Source organism: Erigeron canadensis, chromosome 9, assembly GCF_010389155.1.
Source record: "Erigeron canadensis isolate Cc75 chromosome 9, C_canadensis_v1, whole genome shotgun sequence".
Classification (NCBI taxonomy): Eukaryota; Viridiplantae; Streptophyta; class Magnoliopsida; order Asterales; family Asteraceae; genus Erigeron; species Erigeron canadensis.
In genome coordinates this window covers 5,262,030-5,288,681 of record NC_057769.1, presented here as the reverse complement: position 1 = coordinate 5,288,681, position 26,652 = coordinate 5,262,030, and the positions used below count along the sequence as shown (strand labels likewise).

General features: G+C 31.1%; 3 protein-coding genes and 1 long non-coding RNA gene across 4 annotated transcripts; 3 read left to right on the top strand and 1 right to left on the bottom strand.

The window, feature by feature from the left end:
• The first annotated feature begins 4,934 nt into the window (after positions 1-4,934).
• Positions 4,935-7,329, top strand: LOC122581767 (U-box domain-containing protein 9-like). The gene is made up of 2 exons (XM_043754041.1): positions 4,935-5,334; positions 6,033-7,329. Exons 1-2 carry the CDS (start codon positions 5,044-5,046, stop codon positions 7,116-7,118), a joined length of 1,377 nt encoding a protein of 458 aa, XP_043609976.1. The 5' UTR covers positions 4,935-5,043; the 3' UTR covers positions 7,119-7,329.
• A 5,493-nt stretch (positions 7,330-12,822) lies between these two features.
• On the bottom strand, positions 12,823-18,253 carry LOC122581792 (E3 ubiquitin-protein ligase CHIP-like). Its single transcript, XM_043754071.1, has 8 exons — positions 18,026-18,253; positions 17,864-17,931; positions 17,727-17,790; positions 15,765-15,836; positions 14,130-14,263; positions 13,886-14,042; positions 13,705-13,815; positions 12,823-13,184 (listed from the first exon to the last, which is right to left on the bottom strand). Exons 1-8 carry the CDS (start codon positions 18,134-18,136, stop codon positions 13,059-13,061), a joined length of 843 nt encoding a protein of 280 aa, XP_043610006.1. The 5' UTR covers positions 18,137-18,253; the 3' UTR covers positions 12,823-13,058.
• A 1,420-nt stretch (positions 18,254-19,673) lies between these two features.
• LOC122582422 lies at positions 19,674-20,867 on the top strand. The gene is made up of 2 exons (XR_006321179.1): positions 19,674-19,870; positions 20,611-20,867. It is a non-coding gene; the product is annotated as an uncharacterized LOC122582422 (long non-coding RNA).
• Positions 20,868-22,637: 1,770 nt separating this feature from the next.
• LOC122582420 (auxin-induced in root cultures protein 12-like) lies at positions 22,638-24,302 on the top strand. The gene is made up of 2 exons (XM_043754810.1): positions 22,638-23,296; positions 23,936-24,302. The coding sequence occupies exons 1-2, from the start codon at positions 22,709-22,711 to the stop codon at positions 24,227-24,229; spliced, it is 882 nt and encodes a 293-aa protein (XP_043610745.1). The 5' UTR covers positions 22,638-22,708; the 3' UTR covers positions 24,230-24,302.
• The last annotated feature ends 2,350 nt before the right edge of the window (positions 24,303-26,652 follow it).

Sequence of the window (26,652 nt, the reverse complement as noted above, 5' to 3'; positions counted from 1 at the left end):
TAGTTAAGGAAAAAATTAGGCAAAACAATAACGATAGCAGCGGAAGAATATAAAACAAGGTTTCCAGATAAAACCCTAACTTAATCGAACAAAAAACCCCAAAAAATTAGAATCTAGGGTTTCAGATGAAATACGCCCTAGATCTAATCGGATCTGAAAATAAATCGAATCAATAACCAACAATCACCGTCGATGGCTTTGATACCATGTGAGAAACTAGAATCAAACACGAATATGATCTGATCTATGATCAGATTTAGAGAAAAAATATTAAGAAGAAAATTATTATTATATGATTGTTTATATATAGAGTTTATTGTTACAGAATCTATGAATAATATCAAGAACAATATCTAATATCACCAAGATGATGATACTGATTAATACAGAGAATATATATGAATTTTGAGAGAGTAATAGTAGAACAAAAAATATCCAGCAAAAGAACTACTCTAATCCACACATAATGTGATATTTATATGAGGGAAATAATGCTATTTACATTCTGCACTCAAATCTTCTATTTGTAGCATTCCAGTCATCTTCTTTCTTCTCTTCATAGTCTTAGTCCTTTTATCTTCTAAATAAGCATCCTTAGTCCCTCGTAAACATGAAACATTACATATACAACCATAATCAGATATCAAGGCAATATTGTATGTAGCATTTAACAATACTAACGGACAATAATGTTGATTATGTACGTATTGAACCATATTACATTGATTACGAACTTCTTACTATTATATGTATACTAATATACAAAGATCGATAGAACTGACCAGGGGCGGTACCAGGAAAAATTCTACAAAAGGCAAAATTAAAAAACTAATATAAAGTAAATCTAAAAGGGGGCAAAATGTTAAAATTAAACCTATAGAAAAATTTAAAAAATCTACAAAAATTTTAAAAATACATGACAAAATTTAAATTTTGTGGGGGCATTAGATCCCCTCACCCCTTTTAGTACCACCTCTGGAAGTGACCATACTTTAAAAGTGTACGTCTAAAATAATTAATTAACCGGGTAAATATTCATATAGTTATGTATGAAACTCGACATGTACGCAAACTAGCTAAGGCCATCAACAATGATAAGTTATCAAAAAATCTAAAAATAATCAAAAAATGTTTTTGAATAAAATCACAATAGTAAGATATGATAGCATGGCACAAAAAGGCTCTATGCATATGATATAATTTATAGCAATAGAATTGAATAGAATGTTACCAAGTGCCAATTTAATTTAAGCTTGAACTGGAGAAACTTTAATTACTTTTTGCGTTAGTGATACTATTAGGTTTACTACGAAAGATACGATACTCAATACCTATAAAGTTATGATAGCATTTGTTAAGGCATGCTTATTATGTGTATGCATAAATTAATTTTATTTGATTTGAACCCACAACGTCATATCCCCTCAAAACATATTGTTTGACCCAACTATCAATTAATAATTTGAACCATGCATATAAATATTTTGTTTTTCTCATTAATAATTTTAATGATACTGATAATAGAAAAGATGTACGTAGAGTAATGAGCTGAGTCACGAGCGACGTCATTCATTGTTAGACCACAAGTTAATTAGTCGAACCCGTAATAATACATGCTAATTAATTTTAAAACACGATTTAAATGCACGAGTTGAAACAGCTGCTACTAATTCAATTCAAATAATTTTAATCACTCAAGCAAACACAATGGTAAATTTGTTGGCTTCATAATTAATAAGACAAGCAACCATTTTCAATAGTTTTAAGGCTTTTTCATATGTTAATAAGTTTGGGTTCACTCTAAATAAACTTTGACGTTGTTATTAAATAGAATTGTTCAATTTAATCACTTAAATCATCATACTTTCATATTTTTTTTTGGTAAATCATTTTATATATTCCACCTTAAACCAAATTTCTGACTTCACTAGTGCATGATCATTTCACTAACCAATTTCTACTAGCTTAACTCACAAGCTTTGACTAGCTTTTCAACTTTTGCAAATTATTATATTTTAAAGAATTAAAATACAATCACGTACAAGTTAAGTTTCATGAACATTTTTCTTTTGTTTTTATCAGTTAGATTAAATCCAGATTATAACCATTGTGATTTTATATGGTTGAAAAAAGCAGCATGGTTGGATCAGTATTAAATACCTTGACCTCTGGAGACAGAAGTTATTGATTTGATCATCATTTCATGCAAAAGTTGAAGGGTCTTTTATACCATTTAGGTAGAATATGGAAGCAGTCTCTCTACTTAAATAAATGTAAGACCTGCTTACATCTTAAACTCCGACACACCGTTGAAGTATTGAAGATCAAAAACCCGTCAAAAACGGCACTTGACGGTTTCTTCCTTTCAGTTTTATATGGTTGTGGATGCAAACTACCAGAATATTTTTTAACAACACGTGTTGTGTAAAAAGTCTATTTTAAATCCAAAATCTAATCAACCCAAATAATTTGTTGTGTAAAAAGTCTATTTTTAAAACAAAATCTGATTAGTTCAAATCGCATTTGCAACGAATAGATTATTATAAATGTGACACCAGAAATAGAATGTAGTATCAAACTTGTACATTGCTTTTCGGAAAAAAAAAATGAATGAAATACTATATTAATGAAAAAAGGTGGCACCGAAATTAGATTTGGGTTGGTAGTGGTACTACCGACGGTGGTCAATAGGGAGAGAATGGTCCGCGTAGTCTCCGGGTAGGTGTCCGGTCATGGACTCCGTGATTGTGCTTTTGCCCCCACAATCAATCACTCATATTTTGACCCCACCTTATATCAAAGTTATTCAAAGATAGAATATAGATTTTAGACTAAAGGAAATGATGTTAGAATTCCGATTAAAAAAAATTGTTTAAATCGGTTAGAATCTTCTAGTCTCATATATTGTTTAGTACCTAGAACGCATACTGTAAAGAACTCGTGCTTAGTGACTCTTCATTTTTACTCGTGGATAACAAAATATAGTTAATATATTTGTCTTTGGCAAGTAATTTGTGAGTTCACATAATTACATTATACAGTTTTCATATACAAGTAAAACACATCATCATCAACAAGACTCAATCCATATATGCGGGGTATGGGGAGGTAAGACGTAAACAATTTTGCCTCTACTCAGAGATATAGAGTTTACTTCTAAAAAGACCTCCGACCAAAAGTGTAAACAGCAGAGGGGTGTAAAAAGTGTAGTTATCATATATGTTTGTTGAGTATCACCTGACTACATTAAGAGTAGGAAAAAATAGCAAACATACGACTTGATATACTTTAGCACAACTTCAACAATGCATATACAATAGATCTCACATTGAACATATTAAAAAACATAAAAACGTAAAAACATAATAAACATAACATCCTGTAATAAATCAAACATGTTATATAAAAACAACCATATACACATAAATCAAAATTAACTAAAAATTACGTATATTAATAGGTAGGAGTTATATCTATCAATTTATTTTAATTCTTTTTGTTACAATCATATATTATTGATTTGTACAATTTGTTATATATGTTGTAAATGATGTAAAAAATATTTGGTATTGTTATTACCTCCCATATAACTTTGGATTATGATTTCCACGTTAGAATAACTTTCAACAATTGGATTGAAGGTCATGATTTAAAAATGACTCACTAATCTTTACTATTTATTTTAATCAAAGTGTTGAGATCCTTCCAAATTGGAGGAACTTGAAAGGATCATAATCCGTCTATATTACATTTATATTTAATATAACTGATCGTAATTTTGCTAGTATTTTTTTTCATGTATTATTTATCTACGAGATAGCTATGTTGCAGTAACAAAAAAAAATAAAATTTATAGATATATATTAAATCAGCTCTTTATCGTTAGTTAGATTTATAACTACTATCGCAATTTTGCTAGTAATTTTTTTCATATATTATTTGTTTACGAGATAGCTATGTTACAGTAAAAAAAAACACATTTATGAATATATATTAAAGCTGCTCTTTACGATTAGTTAGATTAAATTTTATATATTAGATACGTAATGTATTTCTTCGTGAGCAAGACTATCTTCTTCTATCAATAATATATTTTTTTTCTTTTTTCTTTTTTGTGACATATGTTGTCATTCAACCGAATGATATTGTTTCTTTGTGATTTATCATTATCCTTCGTGCATTCAATTCAAGATGTTAGTATTATTATGAGATTTCATAACTTAACTAAAACTTTAAATAATCTTTGGTCATAAATATGACTTAGTGGTATTATAAGGTTTTGAGTTCATATCTCATCAGGTTTTCTTATAAATGTTAGATTATTTTAGAAATGATGACTTGATACATAGAAAATATAATTGAACGATATCACTAGTGAGACGATGATATCATAATAATGAATGAAGAATTTTTCTAATTGATTAACTTGAGAAGTAAAGTTAAATAAATTTAATCTTTAGATTAATCAAAGAGTTAAGATACTTTTAACTTACCTTTCAAATTATTTTTAATTTTTAGCTTAAAAAAACCTTCAATCCCTAAATAATTATCACCAATATGTTTTAGTTATGATTTACATAATAGGATCCAAATATTACATGATACATTGATACATACATAAAAGTCAAAATTCCAATTAAGTAGGTCAAATCAAATATTACAAATTTAATTACTAGAATGATATTATGTTCACACATAAATAAAGATTACAAAAGGAACTAGAAGGGGTATAAACAACACTATATAAAAATTCCTTTTTATTTTCCTACCTCTCTCACACTCACACTCATCATCATTTTCTCCTTCTCTAACTCTCACACACATATGCTTTGTCTCATAAAATATACACACACATACTATATACATATAGAAGAAGATTGGTATATATAGAGATAGATATAGATATATTATAATGAAAATTTAAGAGAGAAAAAGATAAAAGATACCCACAACCACACTCTCACTATTCAATCTTTTCTTGAAAAACCAAACCACCACCATCATCATCACAAAAATAAACTACACACAGTGAAAGGTGTAAATATGGCTAAAAGTGGAGTGTTTGAAAAAGATCCCACCGACAAAAACTTGAAGAAAGAGTTACAGAAACTTGTTAAAGCAATTGTTGAAGATGAAGATTATGGATTTAGATTTACAGAGCTTATTGATAAAGCTACAAAAACATTACAAGATTTAAAACAGGGGACTAACAATCTTAATGATCATCATCATGATATTATTGATGATGATAAAACGACGTCGTGTCCTCAAGAATATTATTGTCCTCTTTCTAAAGAAATCATGAGAGACCCTGTTATCATCTCTACTGGAAAAGTAATTTTTCTTTACTCATTCTTTTTAAAGTTGAAATTTTTGGTTTTTTTTTTATTTTTATTTTATTGTTTATTAATTAATATGTTTGCAACAACAATATTACCCAATTCTGAATATGGGAGGTTATCTTTATTCGGGTTCGAGAGACTGCTTATACAAAGACCTCCATCTTTATGGCATTAATAGTTGTTCATGTTTGTATATATATTATAATTTTGTTGAAATATTGAAATTTATTGGAAATTATGAAAATTAAATTTTGAACATTCCGTTGGTATACGACATCTGGAAACTTCACCGTATAATGGTGAAGCCTTGCACGTACCCTAGACAAATAGATATTGACTATGGGCCAAAAACCCCAAGGTTTGCCATCTTAAGGATCGAACTCAAGACCTTAGGTAAAACCGATAGTGCTTCTGACCAGCTAGACCAGACATCATTGGTAAATTATGAAACTTTATTGAAGGATTTGATTCAGGGTGGATTATAGTTAATTGCATGGCTTAAAGTTTCAATCTTTTTGATGGGTTTCTTGAATTTTTAATAATTTAATTTTATGTTTATTTTCAAGAAAATGTTCGTTTTCAAGAAAAAATAATCATTTTCAAGAAATATATTAATCTTGAATTTGGTGTGTAGTGAGTTAGGGATTTTGGGTTTGCATAATGTTAATTATTTTTGTTGATAAAATGCAGACATATGATAGATGTTCAATACAAAAATGGTTAAAAGCAGGGAACAGAACATGCCCAAGGACACAACAAGTTCTTTCCCACACGATTTTAACCCCAAACCATTTGGTTCGAGATATGATCACACAATGGTGCAAGAATCGTGGTGTTCGGTTTCCTAGTCCCCCACTTCAGTATTCGAATGAAGACGGGTTAACTGAGGCTGATCACAATCATTTTGTATCGCTTCTCAGGAAGTTGGCATCTTCGAGTTTGTCTGAACAGAAAGAGGCTGCAAGTACGTTACGTTCATTGACTAAGAAAATCCCTTCTTTTCGCGCGTTTTTTGGTGAATCTAGTGATGCCATACCTCAGTTGTTATCCCCATTGTCCGGGAAGACTAGTGAAATTGACCCTAATCTTCAAGAGGATTTAATCACGACGCTTTTGAATCTATCAATCCATGATAATAACAAGAAACTCGTTGCAGAAACACCTATGGCGATTCCTGTGTTACTAGATGCGTTAGAATTAGGGACTATTGAAACTAGAAGCAATGCAGCTGCAACCCTTTTCACCTTATCAGCATTGGATTCCAATAAGTCACTAATTGGTAAAGCTGGTGCTTTAAAGCCGCTTATTGATCTTTTAGACGAAGGGAATGTGTTGGCTATGAAGGATGCTGCTTCTGCAATCTTTAACTTGTGTATAGTTCATGAAAATAAGAGCAGAGCAGTGCGTGAAGGTGCAGTAAGCGTGCTTTTGAGTAAAATTAGCGACAAGGTTCAAGTGGACGAGTTATTAGCCATTCTTGCTATGCTTTCAAGTAACCAAAGGGCTATTGAAGAAATGGGTGATTGTGAAGCAGTTTCTTGTTTGTTTGCTTTGATAAAGGAGACGACATGTGCACGAAACAAAGAGAATTGTATCGCGATTATCTACGCCATATGTTTCAATGACAGAACAAAATGGAAGGAAATGAGAGAAGAAGAAAGCAAGTATGGGACTCTTTCACAGCTTGCCCAAAACGGGACCTCACGAGCAAAAAGGAAAGCTAACGGCATCCTTGATCGGATTAACAGACCTTTTAACCGCACCCATACCGCCTGAGCTTCATGGGTTTTCAAAGAATGTGTAAATTCATCATCTTAGTGTTCATAAGTTCTAGTCCCATTCAAATATAAGGTTTGACTAGAAAGTCAACGTTACTAAGTAAGTTTGACCTCAAATTTTGTAAATTTATTTTCTTTGTTTCATAGTTACTGTAGATAACTGTTTATTACATATTATATTACAACAGAATTTGGAGTCATAATGTGGAGTTGATGTCCTTAAAATAAAAGCATATTTGCTGTCTATTGATCTTGCACATGGTTCCTGTGGCATATAACTTGTATTCCACTCTAGTAATCACATGTTTCCTCTATTAGTCTACAAGTATAAGGGAAATATTACTCCTTTCTCAATAACATTTTGGGCATACAATTTCTTATATTTATCAGTTGTTGCTTTTTAAAAAAAAAAATTACAAGATACATAGAGGGGTAAAGACATTGTGGACAATCGTCTTTAAGATGGTGAATGTTTTAACTTGAGATGACTCGTGGCTGATAAAAATCGCCGCAAACTTATAATTATGTAATTAAACGCTGGATTTTGGATTCGTCGATCAAGTTCATATCAGAACTTTACTATATTATTGTTCACGTGTTGTATAATTCTGTCTCGTTTGATGGTTATGGCCTATAGAAGTCGACGTGCATTTTTGTAAGTGTCGCATCTTCTAATATGCTATATACACCCATTGCAAGATTATCTAAACATGGTCCGCATCGGACTTGATTGGTAGAGGATGATTTTTGAGCTTATCCTGGTTTATATGGCCTGGATTGTATATGGACATGGACCATGTATATGTATGTATACAAGCCAAAACATGTCGAATTGATGGTTGTAAACCTTTTTCCCAACTTTTTGGCATTCATCTATCACATTCCTAATAGTCCACTAGGCATATAAACGATATCTATGCAATGGATTTGAAAAAAAACTCATTTTTTTTTAAAATCTAAATTACGTGTAGATTGTTACAAGAAACCAAAAAAGAAAAAAAAGAAAAAAAAGATGGTAGTCCATAATTATTGACATTATAAAGGTAGAGAGGCAAAATAAGAAGAATGTGCCCATAATCAATGGGACAATGTGTCTCTTGTGATAGATGTAACATAATATTGTGGACCATTTAACCATCCAAAATGACACCTATTGTTTGTGTGAAAGTCTTTATTGGGAAAACAGTTAGTACCCACATTTAGCCTTTTTGTCATGTCACTACCATGTAACCTCTTTTAACAACTTTTGACATTATTTATTCTCTTTAATCCTTAGTTAGGTGGTGGATTATTATTGTGGTGGAAGTTGATTAGCAAGTTTTCATCATATTCAACTAATGTGGTAAATAAAGTAAGGCAGTATGATGGTGGTGTAAGAATATTTTAGTTGTGTTAAATATTAATATATAATGGTCAAATTCTAATGTCGAAATGTTATTGGATGGTTTCAAATATCTCATGTGTCAAGATCATCCTAAAATTGACATGTTAGCATGGCAAATTAGTTTACGTTATCGCGCATGCCCAAAGTCTCTAGATTAGAACCTTTTTAAATGAGGTTTGATATCTAAATGTACAAGATTTGTTGAGAAGCCCGTGTGTTGCCACGTTTTTCCCGAATTTGTTTTTTCTTTCTAGATCCGTTGTATATAAAATAATTAACTAAAAACAAAAATGAAAATGATGACTATTTAATTTACTTTGTTAAGAAAAGATAAATGGTATATGTTATTAGAAATATCTATTTACAGTGAAGTCTTTATAATTTAATAATGTTAATGGAGAGAAATTTTATTAATCTAACGAGTTTATTAATTTATCAAGTATTAATTTAAAATCCTTCAATATATCCTTATAAAATAAATTCAAGAAAACTTATACAAACACAAAGTCCTAGCATGAAGTAATATCTTCTTTTTAAAAAAAAAGATCATAATAATAAATCATATACTTGAAAATTCATAATAATAATAATAATAATAATAATAATAATAATAATAATAATAATCTACCAATATATATATATATATATATATATATATATATATATATATATATAACAAGGTACTAAGTTCTTTTATGAAGAAATAAAGACCGTTAGATGAGCTCAAACTTTTAATCAAAACTCTTAAATCAAAATAATTATATTATTACCAAATTGATTATTAAGTTAACACAACATTAGTCCTTTTAATTTATATAGTTGGTCAAGAATAACAATATGTATTTAATTAAATATAAAATATATTATATTAAATACATATAAACTTGGAAATAGTTTTTTCGAATAGTAATATGTAAATAGTTGTTTGAGACAAAGATGCATCATGCACGTACACTATTGAATTATGACTAATACATATAACTTTACATATTGTTTCCATCATATTATTATTAAGATTTTATGGCAAGTTAGATTATAATTAAAATAGGAACGTAATATAATATTTAGCAAATCTTAAAAATTTATTCAATATTGATTTATGAAGATATATCCTAAAAAAAGATGACTTCTTTTAATTTTCTTCTTCTCTCTATTTTTTGTTGTTATATATATACTAGTCCTAATACTCGTATGATGTACGGTAGCTATATATATTGTATCATAAATTTTTTTGAATATGTCTCATTCATGATTCGTGAGCATGAAATAAACTGTGGTTAAAGTAAATCGATGATCGAAGCTAAATTATAATAAACAATAATGATAAATACAACATATGTTTAGTTAGAGTTCTGAATTTACCTTAAATTTTTAGAATCGTATCAAAATCTGAACTTGTAAACATAGTGAATGACGGCAAATAGCATTGTGATTTCGGATCGTAAACTCAAAGTTTTGAAATCTTCATGTTAATAACTTGACTATAAGTAATATAATATAACTAATAAATTTAAAAAAATGGGCAAAATGCTTTATATGATACTATTAGATAAATACTAAATTTTAATGAATGGACATTACTAACACAAACATATTATTATTATTTTTAATTTAAAAAATATATCACTCTATCCATTTCAAAATAAGTGTTACATTTTCACTTTTATTTATCTAAATAGTGCTAGCTTAATTAAATTAACGGTATTACTGCATGTCCATTTTGTAAAACATTATTAGCCCTAATATTGTTTTTCAAAATTTAACGATAAAGTTGTTATCTCATAATTATGTTATAATTTTATAATTGGGTGTGAGTTTTATTATAAACACTTATTTTAAAGTAAGTGAGATAAATATTTAATGGCCTTGGTCATTGTCATATCATGTTGATCTATTTTATAGTTAATTATTATAATTAATTTAATAATTTTATTTTTTATAAAAGAAAAAAATTAATGTTTTTTTGAGAATTTTATTATTACATGATATATATAATATCTATCTTATTAACCATCTCTAATATAAAAATATTTTTAAAATATTTATATTATCATATTTCAACATGTCTTTATTTATAATTATTAATTATTATGAAAGCTTAATATGTTTATCATGAGTATTACGTGGAAAAATAATCTAATTACAAGCTTAATATGTTTATAATTACTAAATTCTTTTATGGAGAAATAAAGACCGTTAGATAAGTTCAAACTTTTAGTTAAAACCTTTAAATCGAAATATTTGTATTATATCATTTTTATTATTAAGTTAACACAATATTATTATCCAGTTGAATAATATACCAGTATATGGTTAACAATAAATATTATAAAAAAATACAATACAATCATTGACTCTATACCTATAAATTATATGTGTAATAATTAAATTATATTGCCAAGCATCAAATAATACAAACATATTATTGTTCCGGATTGAAAAAATATTCAAAATTTATAATTTAGTTTTGTTTTAACTACTATTCACTGTTGTAAAACTCACCGAGTGGAGCTGAGTACTCTCCGAATACTCGCTACAGGGTAGGGTGTCGAGTAGGCCGATTACTCCGAATACTCCCTGACTTGGCCACTTTGACCCCGAGTACTCACCGCATACACCCGAGTACTCTCAACTCGCTTGTCAACCGACCTGGAAACGATTAGCGACTTCCGCAACCTTGCTACTATTTACTTTTGAAAGTAACATGTTAAATTAATTATACAAAAGTAACATGTTAAATTAATTATAATACCACATTCATTTTAATTTTTTTTTAAGACAATATACAATATACGTCTAATATCAACATGTTTTATGTAATAATTACTAATTAGGCTATTACAAAAGGTTACTATATTTATCTCGCGTATTACGCGGGAAAATAATCTAATAATAATAATAATAATAATAATAATAATAATAATAATAATAATAAGATAATACGTATGTATGTCAATATTAAAACAAAATGAATAGCATTTATAAAAATAAATACAATATTTTTAGAGTCAAAAATAAAGTTTTCTAGCTTCACATACTTCCACCGTAAACCTTCCAAATACACGGATACCAAAGCCGGATGTGATCACCCTGGCCATGTAACATATTAGTTTTAAAAATTTTTGATAAATTATTTTCCCTGCGTATCATGCAGTTACAATTATATTTAGCTAATATTGAATTATTATAATAAATGAAAAGATTATTCAAATTTTAAATCATTATGTAAGAATATGTGTTTATAGTTGTCATTAGCTAGTTTAGTTTTATATTCTACTAAACTTAAGAACATATATCATAGGTAATGTTAGAAGATGTTAATGCCATTGAAAAAGAACTTTAAAACTTGAACCCCTTTTAATGTTTCTTTGCCGAGACTTTTGAATTTATACTTCTTTCAGTTGATACAATGTCATTTAAAGCTATTTCTTAAGAAAGGTCATTATGGTGGAATGAAAAACAAAACATGTGTAGTATGCTTAGTCTATCATATGATGAATTATCAATGCGTCTATTTTAAAACGACAAGCACTTGTGAAGACCTATCCATCTATGTAAACGGGTATCGATCCCCACAGCTTTCATATTAGAGATACCGATAGATACCTAAATGTACCTACACTTTTTTATTCTACATTAGTATATGACATATTGACATCTCCAATATATCAAATGTTACATGTGATGTGCTAATTGCATCTTTACATTAGATACACGTATATGCTACGAGAGGTTATTAGCTAAGAACTCTCGGAAACTTTACAAAATTGTTAATTTCAGAAATATGCATTTTCCAAAGTAGGATAAAGAATATATATGTTGTAACTTGTAACACTTAAGCATAGTCATAGCTATGCTAAATCACTTTTCTACATAAAATTTGTGAAATTTTATCATCATAAAAGAAAATAATAGCTAGAAAAGAAGGCTTAGAAGGAATAGGCATTTTCTGCTAAAAAAAATCATGTGTCGGAAAAAAAAATAATTTTCCAAATTCGCAAAACCTCTTGCAAAAGTCATCCTCTATTGACTAAGTAAAACCATTCACTAACCGAAATAATTTACAGACGGAAGCATTATAAAATTGTGTACAAGTCAAGTCATCGATCTGGCAATAACTTATCAGGGTTGAAATTTTGCTAATAAAAACCTAAGTGTAACAAAATGATAACTTACAGATAAGTTATGAAGACGGAAACGCAAAGAAGAGTCGTGCTAAAAGCTTCAAACTCAAATTTTTCGTGATAAAATCTTAATGCACTTGTTTTATGTATCAAAAGTAGCGCCTCTTATATGCACTTTTACCATGAATGAAAAGTTTTGGAATAAGGTATGACGCGTTTCACAATTAATAATATGTATCCCAATCAATTTTGTGTAGGCAAGTTATGCCACTCAACTATACAACAAAAAAACCAAAAGTACCTCAATCCTAGCATCATACCAAAAAGATAAAGGTTTAAGCCCACGATAAACTGTACAACAGATCGAATGCATGAACAACAATCCTAGCAAACTCCATGTATTTACCACCTCCCCTATGTTGACGATCTTTTAATCCATCTTATATGCCCAACCATGCTTTTCCAAAAATGCTTCTACTGCTTCTTTAATTGCCAGGTTTGGAATTAATTGTGATGCGAAAAGGGTTTCCCGAGTAATTGGATCAAATTTCCCAACCTACCACACAACATGGCAGAAGGGTGCAGGTCAAAATGACATTTTTGGGCATTTTCCAGATTTTCATATTTTTTTTGATGATTAGAGTGTAGAAGTATGATTATTGAGACTATGTTATTTTAGTTATAAAATCCAATCTTTCAAAGCGGACAACAGGAGGTTTTTATTCACTAAAAATACAATTTGAGCCACATTTAATCAGTGCAACCCATTTCCTTACTAGCTATTTTATTGTTTCTGCACACCGACTATTTGGGAATAAAACATAGTTGAAATTGCCACCTCTAATACTATCCCTTTGACCAACAAAGATATGGACATTGGACACGGATTTGACTCCAACTACAGGGTAAACTTGATATGGTGTTAGGACAAATGTCACACCCACAATTTTTTATCTTGCCTTTTACCAATTTCTATCAAGGTTATTTTGGGTATCTTCAACTTTAAATTTGAAAGATAGATCTTAAAGGTCAAAGTCATATCGAAAAGAAAGGGAAAATTTGAAAAGAATAAATACCTTTTCTAGATGATCAAGAATGACAGCTCTTTCATAAGTTAAACCACTTGGAGTAATGACAGGATCACGAAATATATCGAGTGTTATTTTGCAACAAAGATAGTCGGGTACCTGAAATTACATACATTTGTCTAAGAAGAAAACATACCTTTCGATTTAGAAAGAAAAAACAAAAACTCACATCTGTTGGTGTGTCGGCTTCTGCAGCTTTATCAAATACTAATTTCAGAGCTGCTAATTGTTCTGATGTAGAATTACTAATTTCATCAGTATCGTCTGTCTTTTGACTAACATCATCACGCGAATATTTTTCTTCAAGAGCGGTCTCACAAGATTCTCTATGGCATATAACAAGTCTTAATAAATAATATAGAATAATAAATAGTCTCATGGGTATCAGAAGATAGGAGTACAAGGATTTATACTTGAGTCTTCGTAATTCCCAAGATCGTTTCGTGGAATCACGCTCCCACTCCTGATATTTTGCTGTTGCCAACTCCTGCCATATCTCCTCCACCATATAACTATTAGGGTGTGCACCTCTCCCAAGATCCAAAGCCTGCAGAGGAATTAAGATTAGGTCTTTCAGGAAGTAAAAATTGATATCACAAACAATTTTTGTAGGCCTAGTGACTTGTGATTGTGAATGGGTAACTTTGAGTTATGTGTCATCTGTAATGATCAAATAAGTAGAATACAAAAACTAGCTTAGAGGGAAACAGGTTGAACAAGTCAAAAGTCGTAGACATGTGTTCGTTAAACCTCCTAACAGATTTTATATAAAACTTAGATTATTATTATTCTTATTATTATCGAATTTACATGTGTTTATTAAAGACTAATCGTATTTGACACACCAAAAAATTTGAAGTAAGATCAATAATACTAAGCAAACGCATTACAGTAGAACCTGACCTGACCTATGTCATTGCACAACACGTTACCTATTTTAGACCCACTTTCAAGAGGCCAAGACACTCATTTTCCCACCTTCGATAAATTTGTCCCAGCATCATGCTAGTCAGACAGCATATATAATCATAGCATACAATTCCACTATTAAGATGTGTAATTGTAGAAGTTAAAAACTCATACATGTGACGGCAAACCGCGTGAAGTGGGAATTATATTTAAAATGCATTATACAGCCACATTAGAAACCTACTTCAGCCAACAAGTAATAACAACTGACCTTTCTTGATCAGGCGTGATCAAATGATGATATGTGAAGTATTGAAAGAGGAATGATATTTTTGCAAATTGATCTACAAGTCCCGACCCAACCTGACTTGTTTCAGTCAACACAAAAACACTACAAGTTCTAACCCATTCCCAGCATTATGCTTGTCAGACAGTATATACAATATAACACACTATTCTCAATTAAGAAGCATAATTAGAGATGGATGTGGCCGTGTGGGACTGGTACCGTCATGTACCGATCCTGAAATTCACCAAAACATGGTACCAATCCCGGTCCCATATGAACCGCTACTGGACAGGGATGAGACTGGTACCAAATCCCTACAAGTCCCAATAGCTACTCATTGGACAAATTTGGGATCAATCAGGTTTAACTTTGATCATTTTTCAGTTACGGATTGATATGCCTTACATAATTGTCCAGCCCATTAATAACCATTAATTAATATTTGTCTCCATTAACTTCAGAAAAGAACTTAGCATAAGTGCACCTGTTTCACTTATATACTTGCTTGATCATGGTTTTGAAACGGCAGTGAGACGGGGACGGGATTTGGGAATTTTTGCTCATCCCTAAGCATAATAATCGGAGAAATTTAAAACTCATAAACATGACGGTCTGACAGCATGCATATAAAGAGCGTATAAATTTAAAATGTGTTATACAAAAGCATGAGGAATATACTTCAACGAACACATACAAACACAGAATATTAATCTCGAAATCTTTCATTTATTAGAGTGCCCAAACTGACCCTGCCTAAATTTACCAGGCAAATCATCTAACAAATTTAAATACTATCCACATAAGTCAAATGATGTTATATGTACAAGATTACAAAATGTAAAATGCATACCCTTTGCAATTCTTTTATTCCTTCAGCATATTTTTCCTTTTGTAGTAGTGCAAGCCCTAGCATGTAATGACCCTACAATTCCACAAGTGTTTAACTTTGTTAGCAACCCTGATCCAGATCAGATATGGAAGAGAGTCATGCCACAATTCCACAACATATAGGGTGGTTCACAGTTCACTCATTGCTGTATCGGCAACTATAGTACAGCTAAAACCACAACATTCATCTGATTGTAGGAGGTAGGCCAGCATATACTTTTTGAGTAAGTTGTACTTTTTCTGTGGGTGGCTTAGCACTCATACGAGGTAATCTAGTTGTTGCTTTGAAGCATGTATCTGTAATAGTCGACATGATACCCAGTCATATAGCCTGAACTTTGATTGTTTTTTGGGTATATAATACAGCTAACTGGGGCAAAAATTGCCCTCTTGCCAAAAAAAAGTAAATTGTATAGCAAAATATCTTAGATTTGAAGTCCTAGTAAAAATACGTCGGTTTCTCTTCAGCCCATGTATAATGGTCTTGTATTCTCTTATGTGCATGATTCTAAGATCCTTATACAATTCAATGAAATGTCAAGGAAAAATCTGATTTGAGAAAGAGCCGGAGAGAGACATGTAGGTTTGAATACTTTAGAATAATAGAGTTATCCCTAGTTTATCCCGCATTTCTTCCCTGAAATGATGATTGAGTTATTTATGACAACTTCGCAAAGTTATATATTACTGGTACTTCATAATGGACAGAGAAAGCATTATTAGCATCTCAGTTGTTGAAATAATAAATGAATGTCACCCAGATTATACATATGGTGTGATAGATAGAAGATGGCTCTATTAGCTTGATTATTGCATATGAGTATGGTTGTATAGTTGTAACAAGTGTACGTAACTTATACCAAAACCAAGCTTCAGCAAATAAAACTTTGAGATAGCCTGCGAAGACTTTAAATCTTCTCACATGATTGATGCATAACTTACTAGAAAAGTGGCCCGTTTAAGGCCAACAAATAATTCTACCTATCATATGCTAAACTTTATCTTAGTCACAAGTTGTTTAGAGTTAATGCAAATCACCCACATCTCTAATCGAGACCACGGTACTCCTGCCATTCCTTAAAACATGTCAGTCAGTTTACTTGTCTTTCGTCTTTTATGTTCCTTTTCAAACTAAAAAATTCGTCAGCTGGTAGACATACATATTTTTTACTGTCACATCAATCACACTGCATGCATATTTAGCAATAAAAGTGTGTTTTTCTTTTAAGCTGTAGGTGGTTTTCACAGGCATAATCCCACATCCTCAAACTTCCTGGTCTATTTCTGACCCACTGACAACTCAAACAATATTACAAGTCTTGTACAACACATATATGTCATCAAAGTTGTCATACTATAGAAGCATAATGGTAAGAACTTGCACAACCAATATTGCCAAATTAGATGTTTACTCTTAACTAGAATCTGTCGCCTATAATCAAGTTCAGGAAATAAAATCTACCTAAAAAAAACAATTCGAAGCTCAAGCTATTTACGGCAAGAAGATTCTTTTAAGCAATCTAACTTCCTACATTGCTAAAACTTTGACTTCCTTAACAACATTCTCAAATAGAATCTTAACGTCTCTCTTTCACCGAATATCCCCATTCGTTTTATGTTAAAAAACGGAGAGGGACCCTAAGGAAACGCCTAAGCTTTAAAATATATTCATATACAAAACTAAGATACAAATAAACATCTTACTTCAATTTCAACCACAAGGAGATGAATACATAGTCATGCTACCCTCCTAATGTCGAGCCTTTAGCTCTGACGTATGTAGCCTAACCGGCATTCCGGTTTCCAAATTCTTGTCAGGTCGTCCCAAGACGTTTACCCACACAGTCATTTTCAGACCTCCAAATCCATGTGTATATAATAAAATGTGTATGCAATAATCAAAAAAAAAAAAGTAATAATAGACCTTGACAGATTTATTATCAAGCTGAACAGCCTTCAAACAGTCCTCTTCAACTCTTGTCCAATCACTATTACACACATATAACATTATTAGCCATTATATATAGATATAGATATATACATATATGTATAGATACATACTTGCGTTTGAGATGGCATAAAGCACGATTAGTCCAATAAACTGGAATATTAGGGCACAAAGTGATCGCCTGTATATATAACAAATTAAATGAACAAAAATTTTCAAAGCAGCATTTCATCAAACAGTTTATAAGCATGAAATTATTAGTTAGAGATATAGACCTCAGTGTAAGCATCAATAGCAGCACCTAAACGGTTTTTTTTGAAATAGGTGTTTCCATCTTGTTTAAGTTGTTCTGCTTGATCGGCTGCTGATATCACGCCTTTCGCCATGATTTTCGGAATTTGACGACGGCGAGTGGCGGAGATGGTGGTTTAGATCGTCGTTGAATTTGTGTGTGTGTGTGACTTTGTGATGATTGTGTCAACAATTGTGTGTGTCTGATGTTTTCTTTTTTTGTTTAATATAGTAATTTGTTAGTGGTAATGAATTAATTAGGAATTTATTATTTGGATAATTATGTTTATTGATTTTATTGATTATAAAATATATTTTGGACATAAGTTAAATATTAGAGTTTTAGGTAAGTATATAACTAACTAGTAACTATATTTCGAACGGTCGAATATGATATGTATGAAAAAAATTGAACCATATAAAGTTATAATTGTTTAAATGCACGTAATTAACTTTAATGAAAAATAAAGTTATTTTGGTTTAATTCAATTCCATTTCATTGTTATGATTGGTATATATATATATATATATATATATATATTTTTTTTGTTCATATCAAATTTTATGCGGTAATACAATTATATCGATTTTGTTTGTCATTTTCCAATTGAACACTTAAAACAACTATTATGTTTTCATACACGTTATTACTGTCTGAAAAATGTTAAATGTAGTAATTTATTTGATAGACTTATAAGTTATAAATACATGGGCGAGCTTTTATTTGGGGCTTGAGCGAGCCCGGGTCTCACATTTATTCGCTCCTCCATATTATATACTGAAAGTTACATATTATACACTGAAAGTTACATTAAAGAATGTATAAAATGTATTTAATGATTAAATTATATTAATAATTTTTTATTTTTTAAAATATCTATATCTATATTTCTATATTACTATATAAAAATTATAAGTCCATGTTAAAAGTTTATAAAAATGGAACATGTAAATTGACCAAAATACCCTTAACGAATTAAATCAATATCAACCCTTAATATTAAATTACACTATTAGTCTATTATATTATAAAATATTTCTACTAACTCCCTTTAAATCAAATAATTTACCTACACCAATTAATGTTGCCACCACCATCACCATCCGTCGCCGCCATCACACCACCGTTATCGCCGGCTCGCCGCCGCATTGCGCGGGTACCATGCTCGTTTTCATTAACCATTTACATCAATTATTTTTTCATTAATTATCAACACCACTCGACGCCACCTCTATCACCAACAATCGCCCCCAACACAACACCGTCAACGCCTATATTATGAAAAAAAATAAACCCTTTTATTGAAAGTTGCATGAAAGATTTGTTTAAAATGCTTTTAATGATTAAATTATTTTGTTAATTATTTATCATTTAAATCAACACGACTCGAAGCCACATCTACTACCAATAATCGCCTCCATCACTAAACCGTCACCGTCATGAACATCGTCGAATTATGCGAGTAATATAATATTAATTTATATTTACTTCGGAAAAAAATAATACGAGTACTTTTTATCGGACCCCGTTGGTAATTTTTCTTTAAATATTTGGGTCCACTCCATTTTTGTTGGTCTAAATATTTTATACTCCTACCCATTAACCCATTTCAAGCCCAAACAATTAAAATTAATTCCTTATTTTAGCCTTTTTCTTTTGATGGGTGTGTTTCCTAACACTAAAAACAAAACCCATTCATCGTTTGTTCATTTATCATCAGAGCGACCATTAGTGTCCACTGGCGACTAGCAGCCCACCTCCACTGATTTCCGTCCTAAAGCCTCCGCACTCCACCGTCAGCCACTATTCTCCGCCGAGCCATCATACGGTATGGTTGTTTTTTTTACAAAGTATTATGTGTATGTGATTCCAAACTATGCAAAAAATATTATATATGTTAAATAGTCTAAACTTCATATCTTAGTCTTAAACAAAATACTTTCAAGTGTCATTAAATAACTGTTTAGTTTTGTTGCTACAAATTTCATTGTAGTTTCCTTGCATATTATTCTAGTTGAATTTTTCCACTAAGTTTTGTAAGATAATTCGTATAATCACCAGAACTATATATATATATATATATATATATATATATATATATATATATATATATATATATATATATATATATATATATGGCTAACTAGAGCATGCCTATTGGTGTACGAATCAATTAAATGATCTACAAACTTAGAGACCATGTCAAAATAAAATACTTAAATTAACACCTTATCAGTTATCACACGACATCATACTTTTAATATGGTTTGGATAATACTAATTAAAAATGGACTGAAATCTCTAACTACCATTATAGTCGCTGCATTCTAAGAGAACTAAACTAACGAAATTGATTTCGAAAATAACATGACCATGTTTTTCTTGTAACAATGATTTCAAAAGTATATCAAAATCTGTAATACTTCAAGAAATAAAACACATATTGGGCATTTGGACTATCAAGCTTACTCGTCTTTTTGGCTACGCAACCTAGGGGTTTTTTTTATTATTTATAATTTTGGAAATGCAATTATAATCACTCACCGCAATGCCACCTTTTGTAATCAGTGACTGCGACGCGATCGTATACTTAATACCTCCAGAAGGAAACTCAAATAAATTGGAAAAAGCCCCCGTGGACCGTGGTGGGAATCCAACCCCCAATGTATGCATATTCGAAGGCCCTTATCACATTTGTCTGATGCCATTGGGCTAAAGCTAGTAGTGGACTACCAATTAATCACCATTGTCAGGCTACACAGCCTAGCTAACTTGTAAATAATTTGCAATAGTATAATAGTGACGAACTTATATATGTAAATAAATTGCAATCGTATATCTTATCTAACTATCTTATCTTACTAATATATTAAAGGAGGATTAAGCATGACATAAGAAACGTTTAAGTCAGCCATTTAGCATAGCCAACAATGTTTTCCTTATGTCATGGTGATGTCACCATCCACTAACTACTGTTTTAAATTTAAATACATCAATGTAAAAATTTTAATAACCAATTTCTTTTTGTTTATTAACCAAACCTACATAAAAAAAAATCTGAAAACAATATTTGTATTTTTACTCAAATGTTCATTATTTTATGTTTATATTTAGTGGTAAAGAAATGAAATTGTGAAAGAGTTATTTAAATAAAGGGTACATATGCTTAGAAATATACATTAATTAAATCTATAGGATTAATAAATATACGGATACAATAAAAATAACATTATATCCGTGTAATGTGGACAAATAATATATGCAATATCATGATTTCCTGTAATAGCTAACTTTGGTGGTCAATGTCAACGTTGGTATAAATCAGAGATATTGTAATTTATCACTTATTTTCCGTGTATTTCAAATGTTAAGCTTTAATTTTCGTTAATATTAGGTTCTAGTGTAATTGTGTCATATGCTTATTGTGGCGACAATAATTATAACGGCGGATGAGATGGTGGCAGCGGCGATGACAGGTGGTACAACCCCTTGCAATTATTACTAAATAAATTCATTATTATCAAAGAAATTACCTCAATATATATTACTAAAAAAATCCATAATTATCAACGATTGAACTTTGATCTTATCTTTAAAAGGGAAAATGGTATACGGACATAAAATAAATAGAGTACGAAATCATTACTCAATTAAACATGATCAATTGTGATAATTCTCCACAAAGTAACATATTTTAGGAGGGTAATAAAGATCCTTTCAAGTTATCCTTAACTTGAGAGGTAAAGTTAGCGATATTGACCGTTGGATTTAAATAAAGGGTTAAGATTCAAAATTGATCAATGATACTTGACCTTTGATTTTAATCCAATGGTCAAAAATCTCTCAACTTTACCCTTTATGTTGGGGTAACTTAAGGAATCCCCACCCGTTTTAGGATACTAGAAGGGTACCCGCGTGATGCGGCGGTGACGGGTGGTAGTGGCGTGCGGTGGTGGAGGTGACAGTGGTGGTGGCGATGTAATGAAGGCGACGTTGGCAGTAACGAATGTTGGCGTGCGACGGTAGCGTCGATGGTGGCGATGGAAACGGTATTGGCGGCGACGATTGGTGGTAATGGTGGCGGCGACAAGTGATTTAAGTTATTGATGTAATTTGGTTTTAATGAATTTGTGGAATATTAAAACTTAAAAATTCAACAAAATGAGATTTGTCGTATATTATATAATATTGATGTAGATAAATTAGATTAGAGTTTAACCGTAGATTTGTGTAGGTTGGAATTATTAGAGGTAATTTGGGTACATTCAATTGATAAATGAGAAGAATGTTGAATTTGCAAGAATAATTTAAATATTTCAAAATTTTAATTAAGAGGAGTTGAGTTTATTTTATAAGGTATTATAGACGGGAAGAAATTCCCTTAAGTTGTTTTCAACTTGATTGATCAAGTTGGAAACATCTTAACCATTGGATTGAAATCAAGAGTCAAGATTAAAAAATAGACTTCGAATCTTCAACTTTAATTTTAATTTAAGGGTCAAGATTTGGCTAACATAATTAGTCATGTTGGCCAACTTGTAGAATATTCTCCCCTTTCCTCCTTTCTTTCTTTCTTTGGAAATAGGGGACTAGTAGCAAATACCAAAGTTTTACTACATCAATTACTTTCGTTATTAATTAAACAGTTATAAAGTTAAGTAAAGCCATGATTTGCCATGACACATCAAAACAACCTTTTCCAATTCTAAGATTCAAAAAGCTATTTATGTACCCTTTCTTCGTCAAAAACTTATTTCCCACACCCCCCAAAAAAAAACCAACTCTCTCCATAGCCATGGCATTTCACTTTCACCAATCAACACTCTTTACCCTCCTACTATCCCTCATTTTCATAACCACACCTTCACATTCTCTCAACTGTTCTTCACAAAAACTTGCAAACAATCTCTACACAAACTGCACAAATCTCCCAACACTTGACTCATCTCTCCATTGGACTCACGACACAAAAACATCGACTCTTGTTATCGCATTTGTCGCGCCTCCTGCTAAGCCCAACGGATGGATCGCTTGGGCTATTAACCCAACACAACATGGCATGGCTGGTTCACAAGCCTTGATTGCTTTTAAAAACTCAAATGGGTCGATGAATGTCAAGACTTATAACATTAGTTCGTATTCTGATATTGTTGAAGGTAAGATTGCGTTTGATGTGACGGATTTGAAAGCAGAGTATAGCGGTGGGTCCATGAAGATCTACGCCACTTTGAAGTTGCCAAAGGAAATGACTCAGGTGATAAAACCACTACATACATTCGTAGTTACTTAAAAAGTTTTGGTTTATTGTATTATTTATCCACTTTTTATGTGCTTTTATTTTTTAATTTTTAACTGTGGAATATAAAGTGCCCTGTTATCCAAAAGTGAGGGTCAACTCAGACCAGGATAACCAGTTGTCTTAACTGAACCCCGAGATATTTAGGCACACCAGGGAAAACCCCACAAGGCTCCCGTCAAATGGGTTTAATGAGGATCGAACCCTCACCTCATAGGTAAAACCTAGGTGTCTCGCCAAATGGGCTAGATCATTGACAAGTGCTTTTGTATATATGTATTATAAATGTAGATAAAATATATATGAAATTATTATCAGTGTCGGAGCTACATGGTTGTTAATGGTGGCCATGACGACCCCACAATATTTATAAAACCTTATAGTATTGCTTTTATTTATTAGTGTATTTCAAAGCTAATTGGTCATTCTAGAAAACATACACATATGCTCAACCTAACTCAATTTAAAGTTACTTATTTATTTACTTTATACCCTTGTTATTATCTTGTGAAATGTCCGGCTACCCGAGACCTAAAAATCTTGGCTTCGTCACTGAATAGTATATAATCCTAAAGAAGTCCTTTTCTTTTGTGATAGGTGAATCATGTATGGCAAGTGGGGAGTGAAGTAATGGAAGGAATGCCGGCAAAACATGAGTTTCAGCCAGCAAATTTGAAGGCAATGGGAAAGCTGCAACTGAAAATGGTAGAGAAAGCAAAGAGTAGTAGTAATGATACAACAACAGCTACAAACACTACTACAGGTACAAGTGTTGGAAGTCCTGTTATTGCCCCAAGTCCAAGCCCTAACAACACTAATGAGGGTTACAGAAATAGATCAATTATGTATGTATTTTTTGTGCTTATTGTTGGGGCTTTGATCTCAAATTAATTATAAGATGAATGTAACAATCAAACATTATTGGGTTATATTATTGTCTATCCATTCACTCGGTTTGAGTTTATGAGATTACCATGAACTACATTTTATATTTAAGTGTAACATTGATTATATTATCATGTGTTTTATGATAAATGGTCTTTGACCTATTTGCATTCAACTATTCAAGATACAACTATATAAGTTAGTTAGAGGTCAAACAGATGCACTTGCAGTTTTATAACTTACAAGTCGTGGATTCGAACCTTAGAGTTGACATACATGTGGGATTTTTTCTAAGAGGGTTACTTTGTGATAGTGCAGAACCGTCTAAGACAATGTAGTTTACACTTGTGGATACTCATCATTGTATGGTGAGTTGAATGTGATTCAAAAGTCGCAGTTTTAAAAACAAAATATACAAGTATAATTAAGTAAGAGGTCGTGAATCTAAATAACATATATGGGATACACTTGTATAGATACAAATGTGATTAAAATATACGAGTATGAAAATGTGTCACTCTTTGGCCATTACCAACACACGCTATCATTAATATTAGGACTAAAATGAATCATTGTTATGTGTATAAGAATGATTATTGTATATATTCATATTAGTATATATTATTTTAAGATCTAACAATATTAGTTGACTTAAACGAGGATGGAACTATGGAAGTATGATTAGTTTATGTTTGTATGTACATGATGGGTTAGACATGCATGATTAGAAAAAGAAGAATGAGTCGCCATTAGTTAAGGAAACATTGAAAAAAGTTAGTAGCAAAATGATACAATGTTAATTATGACTTTCAAAATTGGAGGATCTGATTATCTGAATTAACAATATTTGAAGTGATCTATCAACCAAACAATTGTAAATATCATAGTGAACAAACCGTAAATTCTAAACATCTTTGTTTGTCAAAAGTAGTTTAGGCAGGAGTTGTGATACTAGAGTAGGAGCTAGAATTGAGACTTTTCTTTTAATCCTACATACAACTACTATACAAGTTTTACGTTAGCTAAAAGTCTCTTGTCAAACAAAGTAATTGACTTTCTAAAGTAAAATCACTTAAAATCAAACCCGATTGCTTAACAAAGTGTTTTACTAGTATAAATAACTAAAATATATGTTCTAGACTTTATTTTGGTGGTTTTGTTATAAACTAGAGGCATACCCGTGCGATGCGACGGTCTGGTGTTGGCGGGGGCGACGATGACGATAGCGATGGTGGCATGAATTTAATTACCTAAAGGTTCATGATTGTTTATACGTACATTTATACCATGTTTCTAGTAGTGTTTTTTAAAAGTCCCAAGATCATATTTTGATGATAATATGGTCAAAGGATTCAAGGACTACTGGGGTCCCAATACGTACGTACCTCACCCATCTCAGTGGCCAATTTATTGAACACACATTATAAGCGTGTATGTGTGGGTTAACTTAACAATACATTAGTTTGTAGTATATGTTAAAATTCAAATTATATGTGAAACTTGAAAGCAGGTCTTTGACATGATTTTGTATTGTTATACTAAAATTTGAATTATCACAAGTATGTGGTCAAGCAGCACTGATATATGAATAGGCTTGTTAGATTATCTATCTAGTCTAGCAAGTGAATAAGCTTATAAGATGGAGCCAATGTGATACAACAAGAATTAGTAAAAATAACAGAACAAGTAATGACAGAACAACAATGACCAATTTAATTACATTTGTAATTTGTTACAACTTTATGTTTAAATTACAAACAAAATTTATGCATGTTTGTTAATCATATTATTAAGGATGTGATTAACCTTTTTAGTAGCAAGACTTGCTTTATCTCAAATTAGAAAGATGGATTTGATATACCACCAACCAAAAATGTCCTAATAAGAATCCAATGCCTACAATCATAAAGAAGGCCACACCTAACCAATATTTGTACCACATGTCTAACAAAGGTTATACACAAAGATGGATGGATCGATGCTCAAATTATATCCTTCCTAGACTAAGCTTGGCAGCGTGCTACTCACACCTTCTTCTATATTTCTCTCTTTTTTTTTTCTTTTTTTTTTTGGTAGATCTGAAACTTTGAATTATTCGATAATTACTCGCAAAGATGTCTAGGATAGACTCGAACCTGAAACTTCTTGTGCGGAAACAATTTTCCTTCCATTAGACCATCATTTGGTTTTCTATCGTATGTATGATGACCCATCAAAGTCTAAATTGTAGGTTATAGTTGCATTATAAACACTTGCAAATATGTTTGACATATGTATTATATGTAGTTGTCCTTCTTAATAAAGTTTAAGTTAAATCAGGGGAGTATCATATGTCACATGAATAGTACTTATGTTTCAAGTTACAAGGCAAATAAAGGAACTAAATGATCCATGTAACATGTATTCTTAATTTCTTATCATATTATTGT

Bases quoted from the DNA above. Each gene is read 5' to 3' on its own strand.
- LOC122581792 (XM_043754071.1), bottom strand. From the start codon at position 18,136: ATGGCGAAAGGCGTGATATCAGCAGCCGATCAAGCAGAACAACTTAAA. The intron at 17,932-18,025 runs GTCTATATCTCT...TTATATATACAG, and splicing joins CTATTGATGCTTACACTGAG to GCGATCACTTTGTGCCCTAA. The intron at 13,816-13,885 runs GTGAGTTTTTGT...ATGTAATTTCAG, and splicing joins AAGCCGACACACCAACAGAT to GTACCCGACTATCTTTGTTG.
- LOC122581767 (XM_043754041.1), top strand. From the start codon at position 5,044: ATGGCTAAAAGTGGAGTGTTTGAAAAAGATCCCACCGACAAAAACTTG. The intron at 5,335-6,032 runs GTAATTTTTCTT...GATAAAATGCAG, and splicing joins TTATCATCTCTACTGGAAAA to ACATATGATAGATGTTCAAT.
- LOC122582420 (XM_043754810.1), top strand. From the start codon at position 22,709: ATGATTTGCCATGACACATCAAAACAACCTTTTCCAATTCTAAGATTC. The intron at 23,297-23,935 runs GTGATAAAACCA...CTTTTGTGATAG, and splicing joins TGCCAAAGGAAATGACTCAG to GTGAATCATGTATGGCAAGT.